This window comes from Scomber japonicus, chromosome 18 (assembly GCF_027409825.1).
Source record: "Scomber japonicus isolate fScoJap1 chromosome 18, fScoJap1.pri, whole genome shotgun sequence".
Taxonomy (NCBI): Eukaryota; Metazoa; Chordata; class Actinopteri; order Scombriformes; family Scombridae; genus Scomber; species Scomber japonicus.
This window is the reverse complement of record NC_070595.1, coordinates 28,685,836-28,701,198: the sequence shown is the minus strand read 5'-3', so window position 1 is coordinate 28,701,198 and position 15,363 is coordinate 28,685,836. Positions and strand designations below refer to the sequence as shown.

The 15,363-nt window shown below is 40.3% G+C and overlaps 1 protein-coding gene across 1 annotated transcript in view; it reads right to left on the bottom strand.

The window, feature by feature from the left end:
- Positions 1-9,125: 9,125 nt before the first annotated feature.
- The window catches only part of arl6ip1 (ADP-ribosylation factor-like 6 interacting protein 1), a 15,758-nt gene continuing 9,520 nt past the window's right edge, over positions 9,126-15,363 (bottom strand). The window contains 1 exon segment of the mRNA XM_053338175.1: positions 9,126-10,289. Coding sequence (XP_053194150.1) covers positions 10,171-10,289 — 119 coding nt within the window. The 3' untranslated portion in view covers positions 9,126-10,170.

The window sequence follows — 15,363 nt, the reverse complement described above, 5'->3', positions numbered from 1 at the left end:
CCCTTGCTCCATCTCCCTTTCTTCCTTCCTTCTGTCCTTCCTCCCCCTACCTCCCTCTCTTTCTTCTTCTCTCCTTCTTTCCTCCCTCCCTCCTACCTTCCTTCCTTCCATCTGTGCTTCCTCTCTCCTTCTCTCTTTCTTCCCTTCCTCCATCTCCCCTTCTTCCTTCCTTCTGTCCTTCCTCCCCCTACCTTCCTCTCTTTCTTCTTCTCTCCTTCTTTCCTCCCTCCCTCCTACCTTCCTTCCTTCCATCTGTGCTTCCTCTCTCCTTCTCTCTTTCTTCCCTTCCTCCATCTCCCTTTCTTCCTTCCTTCTGTCCTTCCTCCCCCCTACCTTCCTCTCTTTCTTCTTCTCTCCTTCTTTCCTCCCTCCCTCCTACCTTCCTTCCTTACTTCCATCTGTGCTTCCTCTCTCCTCTCTTTCTTTCCTTCTTCTCTCTTTCTTCCCTTCCTCCATCTCCCCTCCTTCTTCCTTCTGTCCTCCCTCCCCCCTACCTTCCTCTTTCTTCTTCTCTCCTTCTTTCCTCCCTTCCTCCTACCTTCCTTACTTCTTTCCTCCGTCCTTCCTTCCTTCCTTCTTTCCTATGTCCGTGTTTCCTCCCTCCCTCCCTCCTACCTTCCTTCCTTACTTACTTCTTTCCTCCATCCTTCCATCCTTCCTTCCTACCTTCCTTATTTCCTTTCCTCCCTTCCTTCCTTCCGTCCTCCATCCCCTTTTCTTCCTTCTGTCGTTCCTTCCTTTCTCTCTCCTTCCTTCCTCCCTTCCTCCCTCCCTCTCTCCCTGCCTTCTTTCCTTTACTCCCTTCCTCCCTTCCTCCCTTCCTTCATGGACTCGAACACAACAGGAGGGTTATTAAAACTACTTCCTGTAATATTAAAAATGTCGGCAACAGAAAAGAAGAAGAAGAGAGAAGAAGAAGAAGAAGAAGAAGTTTTATTTCTTTTTCACGGTGAAAGTGATTTCTGTGTATGGAGGCTTCGGTTGTCTGGCTGTAAATGAGGCTCCATGTGTGTGTGTGTTGTATTCTCTCTACTAGTGTATTTATTACTGAGTTGGTTTTGTATTGTGCATGTTCTGCTTTTCAAATGAAAGCGTTGATAAAAACCAAACGGCGACTCGGACATTTCTTTATTCTTATATTTTTTAGCTCTTTCTTTCTTTCCTTCTTTCCTTCCCTGCTTCCCTCTTTCTTTGCTCCCTCTTTCCTTTCCTTCCTTCCTTCCTCTTTTCCTCCCTCCCTCCTTACTCCCTTCCTTCCTTTCCTTCCCTCCTTACTTACTTCCTTCCTTTTCTCCTTACTTCCCTCCTCCCTCCCTTCCTTTTCTCCTTACTCTTTTCCTCTCTCCCTCCCTCCCTCCTTACTGCCTTCCTTCCTTCCTTCCTTTCCTTCTCTTCTTACTTCCTTCCACTTTTCCTCTCTTCCTCCCTCCCTCCTTACTGCCTTCCTTCCTTCCTTCCTTTGCTTCTCTTCTTACTTCCTTCCACTTTTCCTCTCTTCCTTCTTTCCTGTCCTTCCTTCCCTCCCTCCTTCCTCCCACCCTCCCTCCTGACTCCTTTCCTTCTTTCCTTCCCTCCCTCCTTCCTTGCACCCTCCCTCCTTACTCTTTCCTTCCATCCTTCCTCCTGTCCTTCCTTGACCTGAGGATTTTAAACAATTTTAGTATAAACTAGCTAACTGTATATAAAGTAGTATAAACTAGCTAACTGTATATAAAGTAGTATAAACTAGCTAACTGTATATAAAGTAGTATAAACTAGCTAACTGTATATAAAGTAGTATAAACTAGCTAACTGTATATAAAGTAGTATAAACTAGCTAACTGTATATAAAGTAGTATAAACTAGCTAACTGTATATAAAGTAGTATAAACTAGCTAACTGTATATAAAGTAGTGTAAACTAGCTAACTGTATATAAAGTAGTATAAACTAGCTAACTGTATATAAAGTAGTATAAACTAGCTAACTATATAAAGTAGTGTAAACTAGCTAACTGTATATAAAGTAGTAAACTAGCTAACTGTATATAAAGTAGTATAAACTAGCTAACTATATAAAGTAGTGTAAACTAGCTAACTGTATATAAAGTAGTGTAAACTAGCTAGCTGTATATAAAGTAGTATAAACTAGCTAACTATATAAAGTAGTGTAAACTAGCTAACTGTATATAAAGTAGTGTAAACTAGCTAACTGTATATAAAGTAGTATAAACTAGCTAACTGTATATAAAGTAGTATAAACTAGCTAACTGTATATAAAGTAGTATAAACTAGCTAACTGTATATAAAGTAGTGTAAACTAGCTAACTGTATATAAAGTAGTATAAACTAGCTAACTGTATATAAAGTAGTGTAAACTAGCTAACTGTATATAAAGTAGTGTAAACTAGCTAACTGTATATAAAGTAGTATAAACTAGCTCCACCTCCAGCAGCTACAACAGTAACATGCTGCTCTAACACTGATGCTTCACTATTAATAATCTAATGATGTCATATATAATAATATATCACTACTTTTACTGTAATACTGCATACTACATCACTATAATACTGCAGTACTTTTACTGTAATACTGCATACTACATCACTATAATACTGCAGTACTTTTACTGTAATACTGCATACTACATCACTATAATACTGCAGTACTTTTACTGTAATACTACATACTACATCACTATAATACTGCAGTACTTTTACTGTAATACTACATACTACATCACTATAATACTGCAGTACTTTTACTGTAATACTGCATACTACATCACTATAATACTGCAGTACTTTTACTGTAATACTGCATACTACATCACTATAATACTGCAGTACTTTTACTGTAATACTACATACTACATCACTATAATACTGCAGTACTTCTACTCTTTGAGTATTTTTACATTTTTTTATCAGTAATTTTAACTAAATTCAAGTATTTCTTCTTCCTGGTAAAGATTCAGATTTTTTGTGTTTTTCTTGTTTGATCACGTTTGCAGGATGTAAGTGTAGCAAACGAGGTTTTTCTCACCTTCACAGTAAATATTCATCTTTATTGCAATCGCAGGAATGTCGACAGAGTCTGAAGGAAATTGCTTCATTCCACAGCTGCGTCTGTTTCGCCATCTTATTCTGAAGAAACTCAAAGATCCTTTTTTTTAGAAGCACAGAAGCAGCAGAATGATTACTCCTAATGTGGGATATAACTATGGAGACGTCTAATTTATTTACTTTACATTGATAATTAATCTGTATGTATTTGTTGATCATATTTGTTACTTAATATAAATCTGCAAAATAACTAAAGCTGTTAAAATAAATGTGGAAGTAGAAAAGGGCCTTAAATTGTACTTAAATTTTTCCTTAAAAAAAATTTTTAGTCTGAATTCATATTTTTAACATTTTTTCACGGGTTCGACAATGACGTTCTGTGTACATTGTACCAGCCAATTAGCGACCGGAAGTGCGGGTTGCCAGGGTTGTCTGTTGTTCCGGTGCAGCTACTGTAGGCTGGCACTGGGTGAAATGGAGTTGTAAACAAGCAGAGCCGTGTTGGACTTACTAAAACCAGCGTTTTTTGCTCTCAAATACAACTTTTCATCACAAAACTTCGAAGGTAAGACAGAATTTCTGTTAGTCGCTGTAAATAAGTGGTTGTTTACCTTTGTATTGTTTGGCTGCTGGTTCACTGAGTTTGTGTCGGAGGGTAATAATAGTGGTACTGTTGAACTCGCCAGGGTCTTAGCTTGCATATGAGATGCTATATGTTTGTGTACCATGAAGTATCAAAACGGTAGCAATGGAAATGTGGAGAGTGGGTTGACTTTCTGACACTATTCGGATTTTGATATTTGATCATTAATATGCTTGGTGTTTGAGTTGGGTTTGGTGTGTGTAAAAATGGCGTGCTTGTAGCGGAGTTTCTCCCATTTAATTTGATGTGCAGTATGACTGTATTGCTACATCATTAGGGGATCATCCCTATGTTCCCCGCTTTGTATTTGACCGGGGAACATATTGGGATGATCCCGTCTACAGTTAACCAGTTAGCTGAGTTAGCCGCCGAGTTAGCAGATGAGTTAGCCGCCGAGCTAGCAACCGAGTTAGCCGCGATCAGGGAACATAGGTACGCTCCCCAGGTTTAACTGCTACTCCCACTGGCGTTACAATGTAATGTACCTCGGTGGTTTCAAGTCAGTTACAGCGAGGTTATGTTCGCTTCCTGTTTTCAAGATAAAAAGCACCAACTCTATCGTTATGGTTTTCTTAATAATAAAAGGCAACGGGTGTTTTATTTTGTGAAAATGACCGGAAGTGCGTTACTCGCTACGGCTAACTTGAGCGGCTCCGAATTCGCAGGAGCAAAACTTTAAGCAGATGTTATTTTAGCAAATTAGCGTCACATTGTGGATCTAAAAGGCTACTTTACTTTCTCGCCTAAAAAGGTTACACATGTGGATAAAGTGGTATATTTACAGAGTTAGAGCTAAAATAAAATCCGCTTCAGCCTGCTGATTTCAGCTTGGGTAGGAACGAAATGCATTATGGGTTATCGTGTAGTTTACTGACTGGTCTGCTCACGCCGATCAGGCTACAGAAACAAGCAATCATTTTGAGTTGGGAGCTAGCTAGCTAATCGATTACACACTACTCAAAGAAAGACTTCCAATTGAAGACTGGCTAACGTTAAATACTGTTGTAAAATTAATTGGTCAAAATTAGTCGTTACCCTGTATGACTCATCACTTGATATGACGCTGGCTAATCGACTGACGCACTCGGCACCGGACCTGGCAACCCGACTGCCGGAATTATTTTAGTTGTTGCGACTACGATTTCGAGACACTAGATGGCGTTGTTCTGCTCATTCTACCTTTTAATATAAATCTGCAAAATAACTAAAGCTGTTAAAATAAATGTTGAAATAGAAAGCGGCCTTAAATTGTACTTAAAGGTAGGGTTGGTAATCCTGTTCAGAAACACTTTTTGTTATACTGGGAGAAATGGTCCTTCTATTATGAAAGGTATTAATACATTATGGCTTTAGAAAAAGGAACGGAAAAAATCAGAGCTCTGTAGCGGCCACAGGACTGATAAAACCCCGACCAATCCGAGCCGTTCGGTGCGAACAGAAAAAACCAATCAGGTGGCTTCATGTCTAGTTTTGCTTCCGCATACAGTCTACGCCCCGCCCCCCTCTCTCCCTGCCTACTGCGCGCGTGCACAGTCTTCACCTGTCGCTGTTGCCAGAAAAACCAGCACACCTCTCTGCAGAACTACCGAATACGGATGTAATATTTATTTAAGAGCAATGGCTGAGAAAATACCACTTGCACGTCTACTTGTAACGGCTCGTCCAGAGAAAAGGGGAAGAAAGAGAAGCCGGAGGAGGAAAGGACTGCTAATAAAAAGGCTCTGGATAAAGCAAGAGGTCAAACAAGAATCAACATCGGAGTAGCATTTGAGCGGTGGAGACAACTGAGGGATCTGAAGGGCCTGAACAGTGATGCCGAGGTTGCTCTCTTTCTGTTGGACAGGTAATGATTTGTTTTGCTTCGGGGAGGATTTGTTATATATATGTAAGTTATGCTAACGTAGCTACTTTTGTAGCTTGTATTAGCGTAATGCTAATATTAGCTTTGCTGTGTGTTTAAAACGGGTCGGTGACGCCAGTATTGAATAGATTATACTAGTATATTAATTTGAAAGATATTACTCTACCCTAGTCTTCAGTGTCTGTATTATTACTGTGATAAAAAGACCTACGTATATTGGCTTTTACACGTTACAACTGTGGTGATGTAGCTCATCTATGTTTTCATAGCCATGAGAAGGACCGATCAACCTCGACGCCGTCTAAACACGGATTGATGAGACCTACTCTCCCTCCAGTTCAACTATTGTTTCTGAGTCTCTGTCCGACCGGTGAGTTCAACTTGCTGCTGCTGCTATGAATATGTCTTTGGGATATAAATATATGTCTTTCATATCTAGCTTTTTCTGTTTTATGTGCCTCAAAGTGCCATTTGAGGTACTTCAGAAAACAGCATTATTGCACATACAATATGTGTTATCAGTGATATCTGCTATATCATTATACAGACATTGAGTAAATGTTAGTGATGGCTTGAGGATAAAACCTGTCCTTCACCTTAGGAGGTCCAGCACTTCACACTGAGTTGTTAACATCAACAACAACAACCATCAGCGCTAAAATAAAACACAGCTAGCATAAGTTGTACCTCTAACTGTGTGTGGTGTTGGTGGAGTAATTGATCATGCTACAAGCTTGTCTATGGACTATACTCTGGTAGATGCTATGCAGAGAGGATAGAAACAAACTGAGGATCTTCTCAACAGTTTATATCAATCTTTATGCTCCTTTGGTCCAACTGCCAAACCCAAGACTTCTATTTCTACATATAAAAAGTTCTGTGTTTTGTCCTCTATGAATGAAGGGTAAATGTATGTTGACAGTATTTTCTAATTTTGTAATCTTCACAGAGATGACGTGATGAGATGATGTTAATTCTTCAACTGGTTTGAGCAGACATCTGTCCCTCCCCCAGCCCAGCCATTACTGCAGCTACCCCCCTCGTTGACACCTCTAGTATGCTACCCACACTAAGCTCAAAAGCATACAGCTTTTGCAGACCCAACTCAGCAGAGGCCTAGGTGAGTTTTCTTACAATATTGTAGTTTGATGAAGAAGTTCTAACATAATTATGTGCAAAAGAAATGGGAAATAAAGCTCTAAGTATTCTTATTCTTTGATTATCTCAAAAATGTATTCATTATTGTCAGATGTGTAATTGTGATATTCTTCCTAAAGGTAAATCACTACCAAAGGAGTAGATCACCACCGCTGACAAATACTCCCTACACACAGCCTGACCTGTCTGCCTTACCTGGAAACACCTTTTCCAATGTGTAGATACACTCATGTTGAAAATGTACAGATTATTTATGTAACAATAAAAAGGGTTATACCAATTTTGTTGTAATTATTCTGTAATCACTTATTTTTAATGTGGTGGTGAGAAAATATATTGCTTCTGTTGCAGAAATAGTCAAATGAAAGGCATTCATCATTTTCAAATTTTTATTAAAAACTGACAAAATATAAATAAAAGACCAAATTTAAAATGTAAAATGTATACTTCCAGGTGAGGTTTAGGGTTAGGAAGCAGGTTGTTGCCCACAGCACTTTTTTTCTAGATCTGTGGGCATCTCAGCACTTCCTGCACACACACCATGTAGGTAGACGTGGAGCTGGAGGGCCTGGTGGAGGAGCATCTGCAGGACATCAAACATGAGGCTTGGGTCCCTTGATCTGAAGCAACTGATGAGATTCTTCCAATCTCAGTTGTTCAATTCTAGCCTGTAAAAAATAGTTCATCAAGAAGATTAGACTCTCACCATCTTGTCCTTTATTATTACTAATATTGTAATTTAATTTATTATATTTTTGGTATGTTGCCGGACCAGAGTTAAAAGTTTCATGTGTTTATATTATAGTATTATATTCTTTAACAGTTTATGAATGACAATAAACTCAGAAGTGTTGTGTTCACAGTAAATGGCAGGTCATTGTTTACAGTTCTTGATAATGTTGAGATCAGGAAAAAAGAGGCTATTTTAGAAAGGCTACCTGCTCATCTGCAATTCTTTGAGCTTGCAGATTCTCCACTCGTTGAATATCCTCATCTTGTAAAAGCTCTCCGGTCGCAGTCCGGCTTGCTCCACGTCCTTGACCTCAAGTTCCTCGGCCTCTGCCCCTTGCACCCCCTCTAGCACGGCCTCCTCTGGCTCTAGCACGACCGCGTCCCCTTGGAGCTGAAGACGTGCTCGGTTCAGGACTGTAGCTCGGGTCTGAGCCAGTGCTCTCATCGTGTAAACTCTAACAATGAAACAACAAACATAGCGTTAGCCTAGTAGCATAAGTGTCTAACTATTTTTTATAGTAAAATTGAGATATTGGCTCAAATTGACTTTCCTAACACTTCTGCATCACCCTGCATAATTGTCAATAAAAAACATAGCAGATATGCTACGTGACTAATAAAAACATAAAATACACGTTTGTCAGTGAAAAACACGTAACAATTATTACAATGTAATTTAGCTGATGGGTCTGAATCCAGCCGTATCCTTGGGGAGATTCAGCAGATTCAGACCGGGGTCCCGGATCTGAATCTGCACAGACTGATGTGCTATAAAACAAACAAAAAACATAATAATATAGTTTACTTACAGGTAAATGAGACATGAGACTGTTTGGTTGTTGTCCAAAATACTTGGAAATGGCTAGCTCGTAGCTCTCCTCTCCTCCCTGCAGCAGTGTGCGCGTTCCAGTTTGTGGGGGCGTGGCTTGGACGGACTCACTGACGGGAGGGGGAGCAGCGGGGTTGAGCTTAGAGGAGGCAGGAGGAGGTCCTATTTTCAAATCTTGCTAGCTCTCTTGCTAGCTTTCCAACATTACCAACCCTACCTTTAAATCCAGAACTTGAGTAAATGTGCCTAGTTTTTTTTTTTATTAAATCAATGTGATCTGATCATTGATGCTTGTGTTAAAAGCATTTTCTTCCTCATGAAACATTTGCAAACTTTTTTTTTTTTTTTTTTTTTAAATGCTGCATCGTTTACATGAGAAACTAAACAGGAACTCCACAAACAGGAGATCTGCACATTTTTAAATAACAAATTTAATGAGTTTAAAACCCTTTAAAACAGGAAAAAATAAAGATAATGTAAAAGCAGGATTTTACTGTTGTAGTGGGTTAAATGGAGCTAATGATTAGTTTCATTATAATTCCAACTGGTGATTATTTTTTACTTTAATAAGTTGGTTGGTTTGTGTAAAATAAAATAAACTGAACAAATATAAACTACACTCACATCAAATTTAACACCTTCACTCCTACAGTTCCAGACATTAGCATTTTTTTAGACCTTGAATATCAAAAACTACATTTAAGACTTATCTAAAAAAAAAAAAAAAAAAAAAGAGCCACGGGGGAAAGTGAAAATTTAAAAAACACATTTCTTCCATTTTCCACCAAAAGTTTGTAGTTTAAGTTCCAACAATCTTTAAATAAAATTAAAAAAAACTGCTGCTCAAAATCAAAGAATTAATTTAAATTGAACTTTATTTTCATTTTTCATAAAGATGTCCAATAAACACATATAATGAAATGAGTTGAAAGACAGTGATGAGACCAGAGAAATGAAGAGGAAAAAAAAAAAAAAAAAAAAGACTCGAGACAAATAAAAACAAAAAAAAGGAAAAGGACGCACATAAGGAGACGTATTTACACACAGAGCCCACAGCAGGGGGCAAACTGTGGGAGTTTTTTTCTCTTTTTTTTTTTGTTTGTATGATAAGCGCTAAGAGACCACAGAGTCCACAGCTAGCAGCGGTACAGCAGTAGGCTTGGATCTAGAAAAAAAAAAAAAAAAAAAAAAACTCTGCTATGAATCCAGTTTTCTCTTTTTCCTTTGTTGCTAAATATTTAAATACAACCAAAGCAGAGGAGGCAGACAAAAAAAAAAAAAAAAAAAAGACCAAAAAAAAAAAAACACTTAACGATCTTTGTTTTGCGGAGGAATCTATGTGAGGTTTAAAAATGATGCAGTAATGCTACCAAGAAAAAAAAAAAAAAAAACCTGCTCAGTAGTCACTTCTTTATGTCTAAAGTCGAGGGAATGGCTTAAAAAACAAAACAAAAAGCATTACTGACATCTTAAAAAAACCGAAGCACGCTCAAAAACTAAAGAAACAGAAGGAGTTTTGAACTGTGCGTACATGTAGAGGGGGAAAGTGTGTGTCAGCGTGTGTGTGTGTCGGTGTGTGTGAGAATGATTCAGTGCTGTGTGTGTGTGTGTGAACTCAGGTAACCTTCATGTGGCAGATAATTTAAAAAAAAGAAAAAAGAAAAAGTCACCAGGTGTGTGTTGGGGTTGTTGAAATGTTAAAGAGTGCATGAGAGAGAGAGAGAGAGAGAAATGAAACTTATCCAATGTGTGAAAACAAATAAAAATAATAATAATAATAAAAGTGGGATTTGATCTGTGGCTGAGAGCGAGGACGCAGCTCTCTTCTTCTTTTCTTCTTCTTCTTCAAATGACTTCCTTCCACTTTCCGTTCTTCATCCGCAACACGTTTGGGTTTTCCTTCTACTCGTTCTTCTTCTCCTTCTGTTTGAGCAGTTTGTTGATCTCCCTCTTGGCCATGGAGGTGTACTTGGAGATGATGCCGTGCTGGTTCAGGCCTGGCAGGAGCAGCAGGAAGCTCACTGCAAAAAAACAAAAAAACAAAAACCCACACATTTAGGACCAAATATAGATTTATAAAGTTTATATGTGTTGTCAGGAAGGAGATAATTCTACTTTATGTTTATTACTGAGGTTGTATTAAGTGGTTGGTGATGCACTGGGTTGCATTATATTGACTGGTGTTCCTAATATTTTGTCCACCCCATTAACACACACACACACACACACACACACACACACACACACACTATTAGAAACAGTCAATATAATTCTCTCTAATATTGAAAAATGATGAGATGAACATATTTATTTAACCCTTTATAGGACACTGGAAGGAAGGAAGGAAGGAAGGAAGGAAGGAGGGGGGGAGGAAAGAAGGAAGGAAGGGGGGAGGAAAGAAAGAGAGAAGGAGGGAGGGAGGAAGGGAAGAAAGAAGGAAGGAAGGAAGGAAGGAAGGAAGGAAGGAAGGAGGAAGAAAGGGGGATGGAGGAAGGAAATGAAGGAAGGGAGGAGAGAAGGAGGGAGGGAGGGAGGAAGAACAGATGGAAGTAAGGAAAAGAAGGACAGAGGAAGGAAAGAAGGAAGGGAGGAGAGAAGGAGGGAGGGAGGAAGAACAGAAGGAAGGAAGGACGGAGGAAGGAAAGAAGGAAGGGAGGAGAGAAGGAGGGAGGGAGGAAGGACGGATGGAAGGAAGGGAGGAAATAAGAAATGAGGGAAGAATGAGGGAGAAAGGAAAAGAGGAAGGGAAGAAAGAAGGCAGGGAGGAAGGAAAGAAGGAAGGATATTTACAGAAGTTACCAAATATAATTATTTGCCCAATAAAGGGTTAATCAGGCTTTTTCATTTGTGTCATTTTAAAAACTTCTTTACTAAAGAGTCTATTTTTTTTTTGTCTCTATAAAATGAGTTGGATCTCGTCTCCTGTATGAACGCTGCTCTATAAATACAGAGTGAATACTTAGTGACTCTGCTGCATGTTTCAGGTCTCTCTCTCTAACCCCCCCCCCACACACACACACACACCTGATACCACTTCATTAGAGTCAGGTGTGTCAGTGAGAGACCACCGCTGGACCCTCGGGACATACTCTAATACATGGGGGGTCAAACATGAGGCCCGTGGGCCAGAACCGGCCAGGAAAAGGGTCCAATCCGGCCCTCTTCCCTCCCATCTTTTTAACGGTCTGGCCTCTATCAGATCAAAGTGGGCTGTATGTGGCCCGTTTGACCCCCCCCCCCCCCCCCCCCCCCGGCTGTGATACGGCCCCCTGGTTGAACTTGGATAAATCACTTCTGAATGTTTAATATGTTTAATATGAGCTACTTTTAATAATGTGACAGGAACAAGATGAGCTGTTAGGAGAGGAGGAAACTATTTATAATTAATGCCACATCACTGATTTGATTTAAAGTCTTTTTGTTTCCTGCACTCTAAAATATTTAGTTGCCGTAGAAACGCTGCGAGCTGCTTTCAGAAGGAGCTCATGATGTACTTCATGCTGCTGCTGACTAACTCCTCACTTCCTCAACAACAACAACAGGAGAGGTTTGCTGCACTCTGAAGAACAAAAGCTCTTAAATCTTAGGTCACCTGAAGGCAGCACGGAGCCTCGGGGGGGGGGGGGGGGATGTGAACAGCTGAGCACCCGTTGAGAAGGCAGACTGGGTGCTCTTCTTAAAAAGCAGCTCCAGCTCCCTGAAGCATGAAGGCAGCGATAAGAACTGAGGGACTAAGATAAACTGTTGTTTGGGAGTCAGCTGCTCCCCCCCCCCACCTGCAGTCAGCTGGGTCCCCCCCCCCTCTGCAGTCAGCTGGTCCCCCCCTCTGCAGTCAGCTCGTCATCGTCCCCCCCTCCCCTCCTGCAGTCAGCAAGTCGTCCCCCCTCTGCAGTCAGCTGTCCCCGCTGTCCCCCCCCTCCCTCTGCAGCCAGCTGCCCCCCCCCTCCCCTCTGCAGTCAGCTAGTCATCGTCCCCCCCTCCCCTCCTGCAGTCAGCAAGTCGTCGTCCCCCCCCAGTCAGCTGTCGTCCCCCCCCCCCTCACTCTGCAGTCAGCTGTCCCCCCTCTGTTTCATTTAAGTTAGCTGCTGATTGGCTGAGTCACTAACTGTCGCTTCACCCCGAGGTGCTGCTGACTGACAGGACTCTTTGTCCTCTGTGTGACAGATGGGTGTCAAACATACGGCCCGTGGACCAGAACCGGCCCCGACAACGGGACCAACCCGGCCCGCTGGATGACTTTACATAGACTGAAAAACACCCCAAATGTCTTTTACTCTGAAATTTGATGATTTGATTTCCTGAAGTTCACAAAATGCACAAAAATGTTATATTATAAATAGTTCTGAGGACTTCTTGTTTCAGGGTTGATTTTTAAATAAATGATCATACAGATGTGCAACAACTGACTCATAATGTGCAGAGTCATGTTTGGGCTGCAGCTCCTTTTTATCGGTTAACTTACATACAGCTGTAAAAACACCACAAATGTCTTTTACTCTGAAATTTGATGAGTGGCTCAAAATGCACAAACACAGAAAATATTATATGATGTTAAACTTCCTTTGTCTCGCTGCTACAAATGTTTGGCTTTTTGTTAAATCAGACTTATGGTTCCATACAGTTCAATAATCATTTAAATGATTTATTGCTGTGTTATATTTTCATGTCTTACATAAAACAGGAAGTGATATTGTGATAGTCAAGATGTAAAACCAAAAATAAACTCTGCATGTTGTCACGCAGCTTCTGTGCAAAACAATCTTTTACATTATTTATTATATTGTATTTTAATAACTGTGCAGCACTTTGGTTCAACTGAGGTCGTTTTTAAATGTGCTTTATAAATAAAACTTTACTTAAAAAAAAAGAAAAAAGACATAATATTGTAGAAAGTGTTCATTTTACACAGTAAATCGATGTTTATTATATTAAAGATATAAATATATATATTATTTGTAGGTTATTATGTGACTTTACTAAAATGAGTTTGACGCCTCTGATTTAAAGTCTCAATTAATAAAGAGCAGCTCAGACTCAGTGAGAGGTATTGATCGGTCCCACTGCCAAATAAATCAGCTGACTTCCTGGTGCTGAGGTCATGTGATCTGGAAGGACACGCTGACATCATCGAGTGCTACAGTAAAGAAAAGTGATTATGGATTATTCATGCTTGGTCTTTTTAACCCTTACTGTGCCTTACTGTGAGCCTCATCTACTGACATGTGTTTCAGTTTTAATAAGATAGGTATGAGGATCATTTTCATCATTTCAATCATTATTGCTATGTTATATTTTCATGATATTGTGATAGGAGCTAAAAAAATACACTCTCTCTGCTCTCTGGAACATGAATCAAGCTTTAATCACATTTATTGATCAGTCAGATTATTGACTATTGATGCTTTCTAAGCACATCTGAGCTTCAACATTTAGTAGAGACACTTTTTATGGAGGGGAACATATTGAGAGGAGAGAATATGAACAGGATGTAAAGGGTTAAACATTCCTGAGGTCCATGACTTTTGGGAGACTTTAGGAAAAGTCATCAAATTTCAGAGTAAGAGACATTAGTGTGAAAAACTGGAATTATTTCTTTCATTTTGAGCCTTGCATGTTTGACACCCCGGTTCTAAAACAGACTGGCTCCAAACCTGGAGCAACAGTCTACCTTATAGAAAGTTTTAAATCATCATAAGTGTTCTTTAGCTCGTAACAGCACGTTGGTTAACTGAGGTTGATTTAAATGTGATATATAAATAAACTTAGATTACAATAAAAGCAGCAAGTGTTGATGTTTATCCTGCAGAGAGTAAAAAAGGGATGAATGAGGTTATTGAAAGTGTGTGTGCTAGTTAAACACCTCACCGATCAGGTAGGTGAGGAACAGGTGTGCACCTGCTGTCCGATCCAGGCGACTGCCAACAGGCTGCTGATCACTGAGGCAAAAGTACTGGGGGGGGGGGGGGGGGGGAAGAAAGAGAGAGAGAGAGAGAGAGAGAGAGAGAGAGAGGAGAGAGCGAAGAGAGAGGAGAGAGAGAGAGAGAGAGAGAGAGAGAGAGAGAGAGAGAGAGAGAGAGAGAGAGAGAGAGAGAGAGAGAGAGAGAGAGAGAGAGAGAGAGAGAGAGAGAGACAGAAAGAAGGAGGAGAGAAAGAGAGACAGAAAGGAGGAGAGAGACAGAAAGAAGGAGAAGAGAAAGAAAGAAAGGAGGAGAAGGGGGAGGGATAGAGAGAGTGAAAGAAGGAGAGGGGGGGAGGGATAGAGAGAGAGAGAAAGAAGGAGAAGGGGGAGGATAGAGAGAGAGAAAGAAGGAGAAGGGGGGAGGGATAGAGAGAGAGAGAAAGAAGGAGAAGGGGAGGGATAGAGAGAGAGAAAGAAGGAGAAGGGGGAGGGATAGAGAGAGAGAGAAAGAAGGAGAAGGGGGAGGGATAGAGAGAGAGAGAAAGAAGGAGAAGGGGGAGAGTAAAAGAGAGAGGTCACATTACAGTCAGGATCACAACTTTTTTTTGGTTGTGTGGTTTTACATCCGTCACGAGTTCTCTGATCATCTACTGCTGACTTTATAAACACAGTCATGTTAGTAAATCCATCAGAAGCAGACGTTCTACATTCATTTAATATGCTCTGAAACGATGGATTACTCTACAGCTGACGACATATTGATTTCATCTGCTTTTAATCAGTGTCATTGTGTTGTATTTTACCTGAGAAGCACTTTGAGCTTCATTTCCTTGTATAAAGCTACTCTAGAAATCAACTCTGTCAAGCTATTTGAGCTGCATGCTAACTGCTCTGCTAATAAAATGAAGCATCATTTAATGAGTTAAAAAAATAAAAAACAGTCATTCATCACACGTACGCAGCGTCACTCAGTTGAAAAGGGAAGCAATAAAGCTGTCATTGACTCGCTGATATGATCCGTGTGTGTGTGTGTGGGGGGGCAACCAACAGTGTTGAAAAAGGCACGCAGAGAGAAGGAACCGGTTATAACTCAAGCCTGTAACCCGTTTGAGGTCTGCTGCTAAGTGGAGCAGCGAAATCCAAATCAGCTGAGGATATTTTTAATCAAGAGAGAGAGAGAGAGAAGAGAGAGAGAG